The sequence below is a fragment of the Cololabis saira genome, chromosome 16 (genome assembly GCF_033807715.1).
Source record: "Cololabis saira isolate AMF1-May2022 chromosome 16, fColSai1.1, whole genome shotgun sequence".
NCBI lineage: Eukaryota > Metazoa > Chordata > Actinopteri > Beloniformes > Belonidae > Cololabis > Cololabis saira.
In genome coordinates this window covers 28927516-28945737 of record NC_084602.1, presented here as the reverse complement: position 1 = coordinate 28945737, position 18222 = coordinate 28927516, and the positions used below count along the sequence as shown (strand labels likewise).

The window sequence follows — 18222 nt, the reverse complement described above, 5'->3', positions numbered from 1 at the left end:
ATTGTCACAGGCAGCAAATCAAACAATACAAACTAAAGCGTTTTCTTGAACCAGGCTGTAAATTTATCAAAAACTGCTAAAAAACAGGGGATGTTTATTATTATTTTGTGCTAGAATTACTCAGATAAACATTAGTTGATACTTGGAACATGGACGATTGAACGGATGGATGGACGGACAGACTGAAAATCTTTGAGAAAAACTCTCCATTCTCCATTTTCCAGTGTAAAATATTTTGGTTTTGTGCTACCTACTATTGGTATTGGTGTTTGTTTTTCTTAGTTCACGTGCACCTTCCTTGTTAGAAACATCAAGAGCTTTTCACCTACTAACATCATAAAGAGAATTTGAAGTTTAAAAAAAAAGAAAAAGCGGAGCTTTGCTCTGTAATCCAGAACTCAGCTGACCAGGACCAGGAACTCTGGTGAAGTCTGAAATTGCCACCGGTTGCTCCGGCACCTCATGCCTCTGAAGTGTAAATCCAGTTTGCACAAACGACAACATTTTTCAGCCAGTTAACAAAAAAAAAAAGATAAGAAAAGATTTATTCCACTCTATTTCCTTGTTACAGCAGCAAAAACAAATATCAAATATCAGTATCAGTCATGCACTATACAGTTCTGTTAATATATAGGTATATAAAAAGTATATACAGTGGTTATGGAAAGTATTTCTCATTAACGTATACTCAGCACCCCATCTTGACAGAAAAAAAAAACAGAAATTTAGACATTTTTGCAAACTTATTAAAAAGGAATAACTGAAATATCACATGGTCAAAAGTATAAAGACCCTTTGCTCAGTATTGAGTAGAAAAACCCTTTTAAGCGAGTACAGCCATGGGTTTTCTTGGGAATATAAAATCTTCTCTAACACCGAAAGTGCAGTGGCATGATGCTTCCTGTTGTCTTTACGGGGAAGTGGGTGACATTCAAAGGGCAAGGTCATTTTTTTTTCTCTAGTATAAGCCACAACCAAGTGTCAGTGCCAGTTTCCAATACATGGAATAACGTAAATACGAAGTGTGTTGACCTAAAGGAAACCATTCATCTAGCATTTCCTCATATCCGTATCAGCAGCACTGTTTGCAGTTGCTACTGAACTTCCATATCAAACATCAGGCTGATCAGGAGAGTCATTAGAAGCAGTGTCAACATGGTGTTTGCAACCACATGGTCTGTATCCTTTAGCATTGGCTCAGAGTGCAGGAGAAGCTGGAAGGAGTGAAGCAGGTTACAGACATACACCTTCTTTACGTTTGTTCACCCTTCACCCCTATCCAGCCTGCCAGCCAGTCTGGGGGGCCTGGAAGGCATTAGAGGTAAGGAGAGAGGCCGCCCTCCTTCATTAGGACCCCCTTCTTTTTCCATACAAACACATATACACACACACGCGTACACGCACACACGTCCCACCCACAAAGGAAACACTGCATGTATCCATCAGAATAAAAGCCAGCCCTGGATCATAGATCAGACATGTGCTGTGCCTGGTTCTCAACTAGTGTGGAGGGCTATAGGCCAGGGACTCAGACACACACACACACAACACACATACACACACAGCACAAGGATGCATTGCAACGTATGACAAAGAGCAATGAGCTCTGATATTAAAGAGCACAGAGGATGAACGAGGAGGAGGAGGAGGAGGGGGAAAATTGCGGGACTCGAAACTGTGTATGTGTGTGTTTGCAGAGATGAGACAGTGTTATGGGCCCGTCAAGAGCGCCCCGTGTCACCATCACCTCATAAAGCATCCTAATGGACATCAGTCGTATTTGTCAAAGCGAGAGACAAATGAAAGAGAGACAGTATGAGGGAGGAGAGAGAGAGAAAGAGAGAGAAAGTGAGAAAGACATTTTGGAGAAAAATGGTGTGCGCTATTATGTTACTGGCTTTCAAAAAACTATAAAAGGCTTATGCACATATGCCTACATTTACAGTTACACACACACACACACACACACACACACACACACACACACACACACACACACACACACACACCCACACACACACACACAGACACACACACACGCGCAGACACGAACTCAGCCGTGAATTTCCTGAGACCCCTTCCCTTGTTCTAGCTCACTGAAAGCCACTGAGTTTGTGAAATGTGTGGGCTGCAAAACGAAAGGAGGTCACCGCTGTGCACAAACACACACATACACACACATACTCATGCACACAAAAACTGGTGTCAGTGAGATTTGAACAACTCGCTTCACGTCACAGGTTACCAGTAAACCCTTTTTCAAGCGCCGTCCTCACATCTCCTGTCCTGCTGAAGGCAAGAACGGGTTGATGTATTAATTGAGCTTTCTGCTTCACACTACAAACATACACATTTATGGGGAGAAATTCAATAACAAAAGGTTCACAGCCTTTATGACTTAGTTACCGTTTGAATATGTACATCAGTATCACAGTGAACAAATATGAAATAGCACTTGGCTGCTAAAGAGGCATTGTATGTCTTTATGAGTTTGTAGCCTATAAACGCTGACAAAATACCACCATGCACGTGTTGCAGTGGAAGAAGAAAAAATATTTGAAAGTAGGCCAGATATTTGATCATTTTGAAAAAAAAAAAAAGGAAGACCATATGAATCCACCAATATTTGGTCTCAAGAGTATCTTGCAAAGCTTTCGGAGAAGGAAATGGAAGTTGTTTTTGATTTGCTCTTCATCCAAAAGGCTTCTTCAGATATTAGACATTCACATCATACGTACAGTCATGTGCAAAGGTTTTTGTGTATTGGTTGGTTTCATGTCTGTGAAAACAATCACACATCTTGGTTAAACCGTCACAAACAGACAGTCATGTGCTATCAAGCTGCACACTCATGCTATTGCTTAAACCATCCAGTTAAATGGAACTGAATGTCAAACTCTGATCACAAAAACATTAAGCACATATATAACCAGAGGTGTCAAGTAACGAAGTACAAATACTTCGTTACCTTACTTAAGTAGAAATTTTGGTTATCTATACTTCACTGGAGTAATTATTTTTCAGACGACTTTTTACTTTTACTCCTTACATTTTCACGCAATTATCTGTACTTTTTACTCCTTACATTATAAAAACAGCCTTGTTACTCTATTTCATTTAGGCCTTTAAAAAACTATCCAGTTAAATTGCTCCATCCGGATAGAGTGAATTTGGTTGTGGTTGTTTCAGATGTTCTTGTCCAGTTTTGTTCTTACATGCGTTCCCTCAGATTCCTGCAACTAAACTTGGATGTACATTCCAATAAAGGTTAGGATAAATGATAACATGCCTCTGAAGTTTGACTTTTTGCACCATTACAATACTTATAGGCAACTAGTCATCATATCTGCTGCTCTCTGAAACACATGTTAATGCTCAATAGTACACATATATGGTTCTTTAATATATTTGCATTATACTAAGATGCATTCATTTTCAATGGCTTTTTTCCTTAATGGCTTTTTTCCCCCTTAAATTACTTTTACTTTTATACTTTAAGTAGTTTTGAAACCAGTACTTTTATACTTTTACTTGAGTAAAAAACTTGAGTTGATACTTCAACTTCTACAGGAGTATTTTTAAACTCTAGTATCTATACTTCTACCTAGTAGTAGTAGTAGTAAATATTTATTTCGGTCAGTCACAAACAAAAATGAAAAATCAACAAACAAGATAACACAGGTTTTTCCCTGGTCAACATTGTGATTTGACCGAAAAGGTCTGGGCTTGAAGCGTAAAGCTTATCTTGCCTTATCTTATAATACCTGAGTAATGAATGTGAATACTTTTGACACCTCTGCATATTACTGCACACATTCTCATTCTGCACGTCTGAATTTCCATAAAAACACTACTTGATGGTTTGCCACGGTTAATAGTGCAATATACCTGAACCTTTACGTCGAGATTTAACCCGTAAAGCAACATTTCATGAGTTTTTGCAGGTAAAGCTTAAACAGTATTTTGCATGCATGCTACTTTCAGAGGACTTTTTTTGGTTAACAAGTTGAATGACTGAAGTGAGTGTTTCATCCAGCTATACAGACTTGCTCACACGAACGCAGTGTGTAAGCAAACCACTGTGCATCTGCTCTAGAGGAACATCCTGCCCAACACAAACTAGCATGCCTTTGAGCTTGTCTGTCACATCCAAAACCCATGTCTGCACCACAGGAAATAAATATGCACTACGAGACGTAAACATATGCATACATACTGCACATATATAGGTAATGAAACTTGGTGATAGCGCCGTGACATGCTAACTGCAGTGCTGCACGGTGAAACCCTCAGCTATGTAGAAAATGTACAGTTTCATTGCCGTTACATCTCCTTGGAAACATCAGACTGTTGACACCAAACAGGAAAATGAAATTGCAGCATTGCAGCATTCCACCTGTGTTTGCTCCAAAGATCCTGATGATGCATTGAGGTCAATGGGAAAAGCTGGGTTTGTGGCGAGATGGTCTGCTCTATTCTGGTCTGGCTGGGACCATGATATGCGAGTATGTGAAGCATTGGGGCATTTGGGGTGACTGAGGTCTCGGGTTTACGGGTGTTTTTATGTGAGACGGCAGCACTTAACCCTGCAGCTGCTCTGCTGTACTGATGTGGTGCTTCTGTGCATCTCAAAGTGTAAATTTACCACTCTGGTGAAAGCAAGTGGTTCATTAAACACAGCGGCACAAAGTGAAATGCATTATGAAGGAAAAACAACAATAAAACCGGAAGATGATTGCTGAGGAGTCTTGATTGAGAAAAATGCTCTTGTTCCAGAGTGGACTTTTCAAAGTAATGGCACCTGACAACCGTCCTCGTCCAGGAGCCAAACTGTTTACCTTGAAAGATAAACAATGTAACAGTAATAACGTTCCTCTTAACTAAACTGTGAGGCTTTTTTATGATTTATCTTAACATGTTTCCTCATTCTTTCATTTGGCATTTCTCCTATTGTTGCTTTGAAATGAAAAGACAAACATGAAACTGTTATAAATCATTTAACCTCACTAGGCTCTTAAAACTGTCAAATATTCAGGGGGATTTAAAAAAAACAAATATGTCCAACTCAGTCAGCCCTGTGATGAAGTGGTGATCTAGCTGGGATAGAATACAGCTGGATGGATGGATGGATGGATGGATGGATGGATGGATGGATGGATGGATGGATGGATTTTTTTTTCTCAGCCACATCACCTTGATAGTTTACTCAGCGTTCAAGAGAAAATGTTATTAATTATGAGCGTGTAAAGTTTGTTGCAAGCTTATGACAATTGTTGGTTCATATATAAAGCATTGCCTTTAAGAGGCAAAACTCTGGTGCATTTAAATACCTTTACATCACATAAAAAATGTTGTGCTTGTGTTGTTCTCTCAGATGTAAGTTGCTTTAGATAAAAGCGTCTGCTAAATGACAGTAGTAGTAGTAGTAGTAGTATAAAATTATACATTCATAGAAAAATATAAGTTTATGTATTCAAAGACATGTGTTCTTTGAAATTCTTCAGCTGTGCAGAGAAATCCCTGATGCCTGATGTAAGGAAATGTGTTTATGTTGTACTAAGTTTAGTCAGAAGCACAGGAGGAACTGTTCGACAGGCAGGCGTGGTCCAGTTCAGTGATAGTATACTGCAAAAACAGCACATTTTGAAATAAGCCTAATATTCCTAAATCAAATCGTTTTATACTGAGCGAAATAACTCCATCAGCGAGGTAAGAGTAATTGTCTAAACTAGAGTCAATGCTAAAGCCTCTATACAATAAATGAGATGATTTTTTTAAATGTTATTGAATGCGTTTTTGCAGTGTGCGATAGTTTCAAACTGCTTTAAAGGAAGCTGGATGCCTCGTCTTTATTCTGGCAGCGTTTTCTGAAGAGCAGGAGGAGCTCGGGTGAAGGGAGTCGGATGCAGAGTTCACTACGAGAAAACATTTGACTTAAAGAGAAGCAGCAGGTGAAAACTGCATCGGAGGATTTACGGAAATCCTTGGAGTGGCAGGTATCAGGATGAGCTTCTTGTTCTCTCCGTGACCGTTACTGCAGACGGTGACCTGTGTCAGCTTTCTCTATAAATATACGTGGACAACAGCGCCAGAGCTGTCTGTTCTACCTACAGACCACAGGTTACTGTATACATGTCACACAGAGCTGGGACACGGCTCGCCTGAGTGTGTGTGTGTGTGTGTGTGTGTGTGTGTGTGTGTGTGTGTGTGTGTGTGTGTGTGTGTGTGTGTGTGTGTGTGTGTGTGTGTGTGGCAGCACAGCGCTCACACTCCTCTCCCTTCAGTGGTTACCACAGTCTCCATGTCTGCTGGAGCCAATAAATAAATAATGGGCCCAGTGATCACTTCCAACGGTGATACAGCATGCTAAAAACCACTACATCTGGGAGTGCCTCGCTGACAATAAAAACAACAACACAAATGCACACATGTAGACTACACACACACAAACACACTATTAATGCTGAGCTGGTAACAGAGCATACAGCTGCAACTTTCTTTTCTAAGAACCTCTTCGGAGTAATGGCTTCAGCTCCCCGGCAGCAGCAGCTGCGCTTTCGCACCGGTTTTGCCTGAAATGTGAAACACAAAGACATTTAATACGTGATTTGATATTTCTGCTTCGCACACCGTCTCGGGCCAACTTCCTTTTTGTGGTGAAATGGCTGAGAATTTCAGAGAGAAATCTCACTAATTACATGTGAAACTTAAATGTGGGTTTCAGTCTGTTTGGACGTTCAAATCTGCGCAAATTCAAAAGTCATTAGAAGAAAAAAAAAGGAAAAAAGAAGAGGGGCCACGTGAAAATTCAGCACCCGAAGTGAACATCCTTTGGTGGATCGGTAATTGAATGAAAATCACCGGTATGAGGTGTGAGGGAGAAGCTGGGACGTTGGAGCTGCTGAGCGCGCGTGTGTGCGTGTGTATGTGTGTGTGTGTGTGTGTGTGTGTGTGTGTGTGTGTGTGCGGGCTCCCATGGCCTATCCTCCAGGCAGGCAGGACCATGGTGTTTGATGCAATGACGGCCACTTTATTATAAAAACCTCCTCAAGTCCCACGCTGCATTCCACGTTTATGGGGAACATATGGGGAAGCCTGCAATTTTTAGACCACAAAATAAGCCCCTTTGCAGCTGGACGCACGACCGCACTGGGTCCTTTTTGCTTCGCGAGCCACACCCGAGAGGCGTAGGACCACTGACAGTGATTAAACCACCACAGTTTTCTCAGCAAAACAGGAGTTATATTAAGCTTAAATACAGGGGCTTGATAAACAAGGTCTGGGCAAGGGAAAAAAAGAATTGAGTGAAAGACGGCCACAATGATCTTCAGACTATTTTTCCCCTCACGGTCATGGGCAGTGCAAAGCCATGAGATACATTTCAAAACATGAAGCAGATGTTTACCTAGACAAAAGAGAAGAAAAAAAAGCACACTGAGAAAAAAGGCCTTCACTCCAGTCTTTTTCTTCAAATGTCGCCTTTGGACTCCGCTTCAATGGAGCCACTTCCCGGCCTTGCACAACGGTGTGGGACGGCCCCGCGTTTGTTTAGCTCTCCTCCACTTCTTACTGAAAATCACCATGTGATGTCTCTGTTTCTACAATGGGACAAAAATAAAGGAAATTGAAAATAATCTGAAACAGTCTTGCCTTTGTGAAAATAAATACAGGAAAAGTATATTTCTTACTTAAATGAAATGTGAAAAACAAAGCAACATGACTTATTACCAGCAACATGTCCCTCTTGCAAAACTCCATGCGCAGAAAATAAGTGGAAACAACCACAGAACCCTGAACTGTGAAACCAGCAAACTCCAAGTCTCGTTTTTTGTGTTTGTTTTTTCTTTAAACAAACAGATGAGACCCGAGCACTGCGAGCATCCGCTGCAAAAGTAGCCAACCTGAGGAAAACGTTAAAAAACTAAGTTACAGATCTTTATGGACCCCTATTTTTGTAAAGTCGAAGAATGGCGAACACCATGGAGGTGAAATCCCCGCGTGTTGGACGTCGCAGGGAGCAGCGCTTCCCTGCGAGTGTGTGTGTGTGTGTGTGTGTGTGAGCTGTAGCCGGGCCCTGGGCTGGCAGGCCGGGGCCGAGGCCATGTTAACAGGCAGCAGAGGTGTTAGAAGAGGAAGCCTCGCTGTGTGTGAGGTTAAGTCGGAGGCCTGCAGTGGCCGCGTGGACGGACTGATAAAAGCCTTTGGGCCGCGGCTGTGGCCTCAGGATTCGGCCACACTCGCTGACACGCCGTGTCATTTAGCCCGCGCTGCCGCCTAACTCAACGGCAAGTGCTCATTTACAGGGCAATGCGGGCTACCAGGAAGAGGGAACTCTCTCCCTCTTTCTCTCTGTCACACACACACACACACACACTCACTCAGAGTAACATGGTACTGTATACACACATACAAACCATACAGTACTTTTGTCTAGCAATTAGCACAGTGGGCACCGTGGGCTGACATCCATACACAATACAGTGTGAAACAGAAACAGAACAGAAACAAGCACATTTACCGTACACACATGCACGCACACACTCACGTTTCCAGGGAAAGCAGTTGGGTCACATGAGTGACCAGACGGTGGTTTGGGTCTGTTGTCCCGTTGCCAGACGTGGTCAGCATGTCACTCAGGGACTGGAGAAAGGACAGGGGAAGTGCGGATAGCGCTGGTTTTCCAAATGCCAGTGACTCACGCTCTCACACACACAAACAGACATGAACAGAGACACACACGTGTGCTAGTGCAACACTGTCAGCTTCACGCGACCCGCAGCAAGTGTCTGTGACGGTACGGCTGCAGCTTCTGTGTCGCAACAACCGGCCTGTTGACGAACTGCTTAAAACGGGTTAACGGGTTAGTAACTGGTTCATGACTATGGTTTTAGACTGTTTATGTTTGTTATGTTGCAAAGTTAAAAAGTTACAAAAGGTGCCGTTATCTCACGTCAAGGAGACACTACAACTTGCACATGTGGCCGCATCGGTGAAAACTTTTCCACTTTTAAAAATAACCTAGAAAATGAAAAAGTGTGAAAACCACAATCAGGTTAACTCTGCACTTTCATCGGAGGCGAGTGTTGCACGGATAGCTTTTTTTGCTTTTTAAATCTCTTTCATATCTGGATCAGGAAGTTTACCTATAAAAACAAAAGCAAAAAAAACAAAAAACTTTGAAACTTTGAAACTCAAGCTCATTTTTAAAGGAACCTTCACATCGTGGAGGTCTGTGGAGGTTTCTGTCAGGAGCGAATATAAGAACAACTGATGGGCAAAAAAGATGCATAAAAAGGAAGGAGGAGAAAAGAAGGAGAGTCCAGGTATCACTTGAGAGGAAAAGGAGAGATGAGGAGCATCGCAGCAGTGTTTCTTACCAGACTAAGATTATGATACTATCAAGTGGTAAGTGAGGGTGGAGGTTTTGCGGGCCCAAAACCACGGTTTCTTTCAAACACAGATGTGCTGTGAGTCAGACAAACATAAAACTAGCACAGGACATGAATACACAGTAGAAAACAACATGCTCAGTTGTTCGGCTAGAGAGGCAAAGCTTTCCTGTCACCAAAAAGCTGCATCTATCTTTCATTTTAATTCCTCCCTCTTCATCTGATTCATTGTAACCTTTTCTCCCCGGTCTCGTGTACGTGTTGGGGTAATGCATGTTAATGTTCCTGCTGCTCCTATACGGCGGTTTGAAAGCTCTCGGTAAAACCTCAGAGAGCTGCAGTCGTGTAGGCCCGCCGCCTCCGTTTGAAGTCAAAAAGGAAAATAAAATGTTTCCAAAACTTGGATGACCGATGACAAGTGAGAGTGAAGACGGAGAGTCAAAGAAAAAGCATGGAAAGTACAACTCGAAAAAGAGAAACCAAGAGAAAAAGGCAAAGACGATAGGAGAAGAAAGGAGGGAGGGGAAGGTAGGTGGGAGGGAGAGGCCCGGTGACCTCATGTGACATGTGACGTGGGCTCCACCACTCACGGAGGGGAGTGTCTGTGTCTCTCTGTGTGGAGGATGGCGAGGAGGATGCAGAGAGACGGTGGCTTTTAGCCTTTTACTAACTGACGCTTCAGTCAGGCCACCTCCACTGAGGAAGAGAGAGAAAGCGGGAGACCACGCAATCAGGCGAGTGGACTAACCTCAGACCATCAGTCTGCTGCGTGACAGATCCCCACAACCAGAGACCTCCCCACCAGCCCACCTCCATCACCCGGGCTCCGTAAGGTGGGCCCCCCTCCCTCTCATCTCCAGGTGAGTCCGCCTCCACACCTGGAAACACCAATAGCCCTCGCCGCCGCCTCTGTTCAACTTGCTTTTTCACTCAACCACGTTCAAAAAGTTTCTGCTTTTTCTTTCCGTCTCTCACCCTTTCCTCTCCACGTCTCTGGTGCTTGGTGCTACACATGCCGCTGCTCTCTCTGCAAGCTTGTGGCTTGGGATTCCTGTGGTAGACACAAACCCTAGATTCTTGGTTGCAAACGGTCTCAGAGCTCCAGGAGTTTTTTGTCCTCTTGTGTTCTTTTTTTTTTGTTTTTTTTTGTTCCTTTATTGCTTGTCTCTTTATGGTGCCGGTTGTTTTCTGAGCTTCAATGTTGGATTTCTCTCCCCTCTCTCTGAAGTCAGCGGAGATTGACTGCAGTGCCATCCCCATCTCTCCCCTGTCATGGCATCCAACAGCATCTTTGACTCCTTCTCCAACTACAACAGCAGCCTGCTAAGAGGTGAGTGCTGTCCCTCCCCTCCCCTCCCCTCCCTTCTCCTGTCCATTCATCCCCCTTTCCCTCCCAACACCAGCCCACCCTCCTGTTTCTTTCTCCTAACAAGAAAAGCACTGATATCAACACGTGTGAATGCATTCATCTCTGCATGCTCCCTCACACACACACACACACACACACACGATTCACAAAAGAGGATCTGCCCCGCACAGCAGCCCCCGATCCAAGCCGACTGATACGGCCCATAAAGGCCTCGTCCTCTCTGTTCCTGTGTGTTTTCTGTAGGCTTGATGGAGTAGCGCCATAATGGGATTCTCACCACAGACATTCATTATCAAGTGAAACTCGGCGCTCTCTCGGTGAGAATACGAGCTCACAGGCTCCATGTGACTAGGCGCTTTACTGGAACACGGCAATACAATAAAAGAGCAAGGAGGAGAAAAACATATTAGGCTCTCTTATTGCTTTACTTCCAGGAGGTACTTTTGGTCTGTGTGGTGAGGTGAGTGCACTTGACTAACGCCAGCCCCAACGAAGAAAACCATTTGTTACCATGGCAATTCCAATCAGACGGCTTTTACTAGCAAACAGTTAAAAGTCTCCTGCGCTGCGTGTGAGAAGTTTTACTTGATTTCAGAAACAAAACATTGGGTTTATTCCTTTAGGTGTGAGCAAATGCACATGCAAAAAAAAAATGAAGTAGCAAGTGTTGTCATTCAAACTGTTAATCCAAACTGGGGATTCAATTATTTCCGCTGTTCCTCTCACAACCACCGAGGCAGCCGCTAAAAGCCAGCAGAAAACACACAAAACCCCTTTCCCAATTAAGGCCTTGTAGCAGTGTTAATTAGAGACAGCCATTGGAGAAGCACTACCACTTCATAATTGTTTGCAGAGTTTATCTTAAAATCTCTGGAGCCTCACATATACAATCAGACGCAGACTCTCTACATCTGTGCCTCACATGAGAACAATCCTCTGATATCCTCGCTGGAACCGCAGTGACAGGGGATGATGTTCCAGTGTTCTCACAGCTTCTAGAGACACTCAGGCATTTATAGTTTCCTCATGACAAGGCTCAGGGCCCCCCTCGTCCCCCCTCTGGGTTTTTTTTTTATAACCGCTGGATCTCCCTCCCTTTATCTCCTCACTGTATCCAGATCAGTGTGTCACCAATGTCAGGTTTCATGCATGCCGCCTATCACGCTTTGCCTGCAAAGGACCTGATTTTGATTTTGAGCCATACCAGAGCAGTGAGGCGGGATGGGAGACAGCAGGTCAGGAGGGGAAACGAGAGACGACCATTTAAAACTGTAACCGAAATCATTAGTGAATGTGCAATATCCTTTTAAAATTCGTTCTGTCAGGAGACTGAAACCGAACTGCAGGAGAACAAAGGCCAAGAGTCATTAAATCCTCCTGTCCAATCTGAGAGCATTTCAAATTGGGACTACTTCATGTAAGCAAAATACCCCAGCGGTTAGTTTAACAACATGCATTACACAGGCAAAGCAATTTGGCCGAGGTTTTCTTTTTCAGACTCCAATCAAACTGAAATTAAGAGGAACGGTTACAGAGAATCAAGGAGACTGTTAAATGTCTGCCTTCCCCGGTTCTGACTTTAATGCAGTGTGACGTGAGGCTCATGGAAATACCGGTTTCAACTCCTCAGAAGTCAGGAAATAATTCTGTGAACAACATCTCATTCATGTGTGCAAATGCATTTGCAGATAATGATTCTGATCTATAACATTGTTTTTTTTTTTGTTGTTTTTTTTTGGTTTCTCTTCGTGCTATCTTGTGATGCCTTTTGAGTGGAGGAAAGAGAAAAAGTCGCTGGCGACGTCTCAACGTCAGCACAACAAAACAGTGTCGACCCGTCGCCGTCGTATTCGCGGCTTTTATACATTTGAAGCCCATCGGTACAGAGAACACATCACAAGTGATATGCAACATCAGATGCACTTCGCGTGAGAAGCGAGAGGATGCTTCACCTCAGAAACCTCAGTCCTGCGCTGAAGCTCAGGGAGACACACACACACATAGATGCACACAAATACAAACGCACAGGCACATATGAAATATTTAAGTCATAAAGGGAAGAGATACCATTTTCCCCATGCTGTTTTAACTCTGCTTTTTTTTTTTCTCCTTCTTCTGTGTGCTAATCGCCTGACGGTTGTAAGCAGTCAGCAGCGAGCAGAACTTTGCTTCCACAAGCTGTTAATCTGATGTAGACGCACAGAGCTGCTGAACCTCGTTGATAATAACCACAATGAGGCTACACCTGCTAACCCTCACAGAGCGAGGCCACTATTTGATCGGAGCGCAGCTTTTCTGAGACACTTCAAAAAAGAGAAAGGAAGGCAGACTCAAAAAATAAATAAATAAGTAAAAAACTTCCCCCCAGCCGTTGAAGTAAAGTTGTATAAACCTCTGCATGAAGTGGGGTACCTGGTTTCTAGCAGCTGTGATTTGGCCTGCGCGCTGGGTTTGGCTCGCTTCCTGTCGCCACATGGAAGGGCCACTGTGTTCCCTGCAGGCTGCAATATAGTCAAGGGTACAATTTTTTTTATTTTATTTTTTTTTTTATAAGAGAGTTACACTTTCAGGGCCAGCTCCTTTTGTGGCAGGGAGAAAAAAGCCCTGGTTTATTAGGGTGGGAATGGTTTTATATGTTTGGCTTATTGCACTGCATGAATGGAAGTGAGGGCTTGTGTGAGAGAAATGCGCCATGCCTCACCACAGTTGTAGCAAGGTTATTTTGGAGGATTGTGGGAGGTGGTCTGGTTTGTTGTACAAGTGTAAGGGAGGGGGCAAGCCTGAGAGACACATGCGCAGTCTGAGAAAAAAGACATTTTATGAGCATCAAAACTAAATCTCCCTCCGAGGATATAACATCAAGATCTATTTCTACCCCACATGCACTGACAAATAAAAAGAACTTAAACAGAAGCTCAAAAAAAGAAAAATAGACTATAAATTAAACATCGCACATGGTTGGCCTCTGTTGAATTTATTAATAACAAGTCATAACGGTTTGTTTTTTTTTCCTCCTTCTTTAAATTGCTTGCTGGATTGGAGCGCTTTCAAGATCCTGCTCAGTGTGAGGCCGCCGAGCGACGCCAAAACATGAGGACTGGCTGAGCAGGCTGAAATCTGTAACCAGATATTAAGAGTTTCAATATTTTTAAGTGAAAGCAAATAATAGAAAACTCATGCCAGGCACCGAGCAGAGAAACCCTGTCTCCAATTTAGCAGAGTATAATATCTATTTATAAAACTCTGAAGACATATTGGATAGAGGGCTCTGGACTTGATTAGGGTTGTAAATGTTTTTCGAGGCTCTTATTTACTTTTTGGTCCGTCTCACCGCTTTCACCATTTGTCAACACAACGTTATGGGGAACACTTTCAGGGTTTGCCTGTGTAATCGCTTCCAGGTAGAGTAACGCAGAAGGGCGTGCTGATTATTTGGTCGACTGATCCTCAACCTGCCGCCGCCCCCTCGCACACTTTTGGCTACAAAACGCCACGCTCAACCCTGCTTTGGGTCAAGGTTAAAGTGTAGTTGTAAATACAATTTTCTGGTGGTCTGCAAGCAACCACAGGTTCCAGCTTTCTTTGCAGCCAATCTGATAATCTGAATTTATTTCATAACATTTTATCTGATTTAGAAAAAGAAGAAGAGAAAAAAAAAAGCCTGAAAGGTTGAACAACTTGTTTCAACAAACATTCACGGAGGGGGAAATAATTCTCCAGGAAAGTAAACTGAAGCGGCATCTCGTTTGGAACGAATATGATCTGAATGTGATGTTGGGCCAAGCTCGCAGGGAAAACTCGGCCCTCTCAATGCAACTTAGACTCTGATCTGATTGAACATGGAAGCTTACAGATATGTTCGCTGTACACAGTCAATCTGAGGTCTGCATAAAAAAAAATACATAAAAGAATTTAATATGTACCATCATCATAATTAAAGAGATAGTTGGTACAAGGTACAGAAAACTGTCCTGGTGTAAAAGGAGTTCATGATGTTTAGACCAGTTTCTTTAACTGGCACCTTCAGGAACAAACTATGATTGGAAGGAAATTTGCCAACGTTACTTGTATATATATTCACTGCAGCTTGATTTCTAAAATTGTATGCCCAAACCGGACAAGCTCTTTCATTTTCTATGACTCATTTCTTTATAGCTAATTTGCTTCCCCTTACAAGACGATAATGTTTCATATGAAACCTTACATTAAAATGATTCAGTCCACATAAGTGTTGTTGTACCCTTAATGATCTCATTCATCCTGTACAGTGGATGGTTAAAAATAAGGAATAGTCCCCCTTCTCAGTTTTCTTTTACTCAATTACCGGCATGTTTTAATCCTACGCCCTAAACCGCAGGCTGGCCCCACAGCCTATTATAACCCTGGGATTATATGAAAACACAAATATTACTGGCAGCAGTTATATGTATTATTAACATATATTTATGCAGCAATTTCCTCGGGCTTGGAATTTGATGGTAATTTCCAGCAAAGCTGGGAACGAGGCAAATAATTCAACGTTCCTTCACAGTTTCAGCTTCTTCATCTCCAGTTACAGAGTTGTGACTGCGGTGCTTGCTTGACTCAGAGGAAACAGACTTTTTCTTTAGACCCCTCCCAGTATTTGTCAGTAATGTCTTTTCTGGTGTAGTCAAAAGGAACAAAAGCGAAAACTGTCTCTGACTAAGCAGTAGACCCCTCGATGGCTGCGCACTTTTGTTTTTAACATTAAAGTTGCATCCTAAGCCACAAATGACTTTAATGGGCTGGCATGGATCTGGTCCACTGCTTATAAAATGACTCACACTTATGGAGATCCCACATGTTCAGAAACATATCAGAAGAACTTTATTTTTTCCTCCCAAATGAGATAGAAGAGAGGATGGTTTTATTAAATCTTGTGTGAACGTTTCACAGATCTAAAGCTGTGAATTTACCATTAATCAAAGAATTAAATTAACTGTTTTTCTCAGACCAAACTTTGTCCCAGAGACTGAATCTTCACTTCATTATGAGTAACTTTAATCATGCTCAAAACATCCTTATAGCCCATCCTCCTTCCCATAAGCAATAAAGAAAGAAAACTTAATTACGGTGGAGGAAAAATGCAGATAATGATAGGATGTGAGAACGCTGCTGGCTACGGGTGTTTTTTTTTGTTGTTTTTTTTCTGATTCTCTATTTTTCCAAGATTTTTTTTCCTTCAACTTGTTTACATATACACTTAATTGTCACTGTTGCAATTAAAAGTGTTTTTCGGGTCGCTTCTTCACTCCCTTCAAACATCATTTTAACCACAAAGAATTAATTTTTGCGAAGGCAGCACTTCAAAATAGGATTTTAGTTTTCTATTCAACAGCTTGAAAGCAAACAAATAGCTATCAGAGGAGTCACTGTGTCAGTAATGGGCCGCTTAATTGTGTTTTTTTCTTTTATTACTGTTTTTTTATGTTATGACTAAAAGATGATCTGAAAAGTGACTAGACATAGTGGGAAATAGTTACTTTCTTGAGAAGAGTCAGATGGAAAGATGCACTGAATGTGCAGAAATACCTGCCGGCCAGTTATCTTAGTTTAGAGCTTTTCTACCAGCTCAGAATTCAGTACATTATGTCAAAACTGTCCAGCACTTGCAAAAACCGAAGAGGGAAAATGACTGTTTGCATTCTAACAAGGATAAAATGTCATTATTTTGCCGTCACGTGCAGCATCTTCAATATACAAGAACAGGAAGTCCTGGTGCCCCCCAAAAAACACACACAAAAAAAGCAGCTAAAGACCTTTAAAGTAATTATTTTCATATCGGATTTCACCACAAATGCTAATTCAGTGTGGGCCCCGTTTTCAGGACGATTGAACACCATACTAGTGAATGTAAAATGCAGTTTTGTCCTGAAGTAAACTTCAGAGAGCCACCACCGTGCTGCTGCTCACTTCTGTGTTAGCTCAGTAGGAAACACCATGCCAGGGATTTCCCCTCAGCTGTGCAGCAGAAGTGGCCCCTCCACTTCTTCTCCATAGTCTGTCTGCAGTTGGGTCACTCCGTCTTCGGCTCTCACGGTCGCAGACATCACAAGTGCAACTCCACAGGGAACTTTGCGGTGTACACAGACACTCACACACAGACTGGCCATGGTGCATATAGGCTGCATGCACGCACGCACGCACACACACACACACACACACACGCACTCGCATGCTCAGGAGTAACTGCTGGAGTTTAATGCTGAGTCAGAGAAGAACAGCATGTCTACATGACAGCTGTGACGTTTCCCCCCCTCTAAATGCTATCTGACCTCATCATAATAGCTGGTCAGGATTCGTTTATGGTCTCCTGGTGCTTTAGTCCGGCAGAATTACCCAGATGCTGACTAAATACAACCGGAATCCACTAAAAAATGATCAAGACATGATTTCTCGAGTTAAAAAGCTTATTTTGCTTGTGGTCCTGTTTCTTACACTAGCACCGAGGTTTCCAAAGTTTCCCCCGTAAGATAAAATCTTACTCAATTTCCTGCTCACGTAATTTAAATGAGGCCCAGAATAAGACTCACAAACCTTTTGGAAATCAAGGAAAATGTCTTCTGAGAATTGAGCAGGCAGGCTTCAGTTATGTAGCCCCCCCCCCTCACCGTATGACAGCTAACCGTGCTAACACTGGCAACCTTGCAGAAAGACATTTATGTCACATGGACTTGAGCGCAACTTTTAGCCTTTAATCAGTGCGATGAAATAAGAGGCCGACAGGGAGCCACTCATCCAGTCCGTACAGATTTTGATTAACCTAATCACCAGTCAGCCAGACTCGAGGCTGCTGATTGGGTTTACAAATGCTCCTTGTCATCGTTGTGTCATTAGCTCGTCGTTAGCTGTGGCCTCCTTGACGTGGAGTAGCGACGTGCGGGGCCTAAACACAGCAATCAAGGGATTAGAGTCTGAACCTCAATGGACGCCTCGGGCTCTGAGTCAAAGAGGGGAACGTTCTGCTTTGCTACGTGTGCGCCATGTGCATACGGCTAAACTGTACATGTGATACGGAGATGATGAGAGGAAACGTTCAGTCGCTTAGGACATGGGTGGTTTCCTGCAGTACAATTAGGAAAAGTCCTCTACTGAAGCAATGACATGAATGGAGGGATGCTTTAGCCCCCGATTGATTTTGTATAATCTTGAACTTGAGAATCAAGCCCCAGAACACCAATTACATACGTACAAACACATGCACAGAGAGACAGAGAGAGAGGGAGAGAGCTGCATGAAACACGCTAACTATCTGCAGCCACTGCAAAGAGGCTGAGTGACATTTAGAAATGATTCATTTATTTTGATTTAAGTTGTTATCAGCTGGAATGACTGACATTTACTGAGTTAAATTTGAGATTTATGAGATTTTATAATATAATGTGCTGAAGTGCTTTCCAAAGCTCCTTGGCCTGCAGGCTGAGAGTCACCACACCCTTTGTT

General features: G+C 42.8%; 1 protein-coding gene across 6 annotated transcripts in view; it reads left to right on the top strand.

Annotated features, from left to right (window-relative positions):
- Positions 1-10017: 10017 nt before the first annotated feature.
- runx3 (RUNX family transcription factor 3) overlaps positions 10018-18222 on the top strand; it is a 52302-nt gene continuing 44097 nt past the window's right edge. For 2 of the 6 annotated variants that reach the window (XM_061744177.1, XM_061744176.1), the window contains exons 1-2: positions 10019-10249; positions 10618-10719. In XM_061744177.1, the coding sequence (XP_061600161.1) occupies positions 10662-10719 (58 nt within the window). In that variant the 5' untranslated portion in view covers positions 10019-10249; positions 10618-10661. Of the gene's footprint in view, positions 10250-10381; positions 10446-10617; positions 10720-18222 lie in introns of those variants that run through there. The other 4 variants (XM_061744178.1, XM_061744172.1, XM_061744174.1 and 1 more) reach the window with 4 other exon arrangements.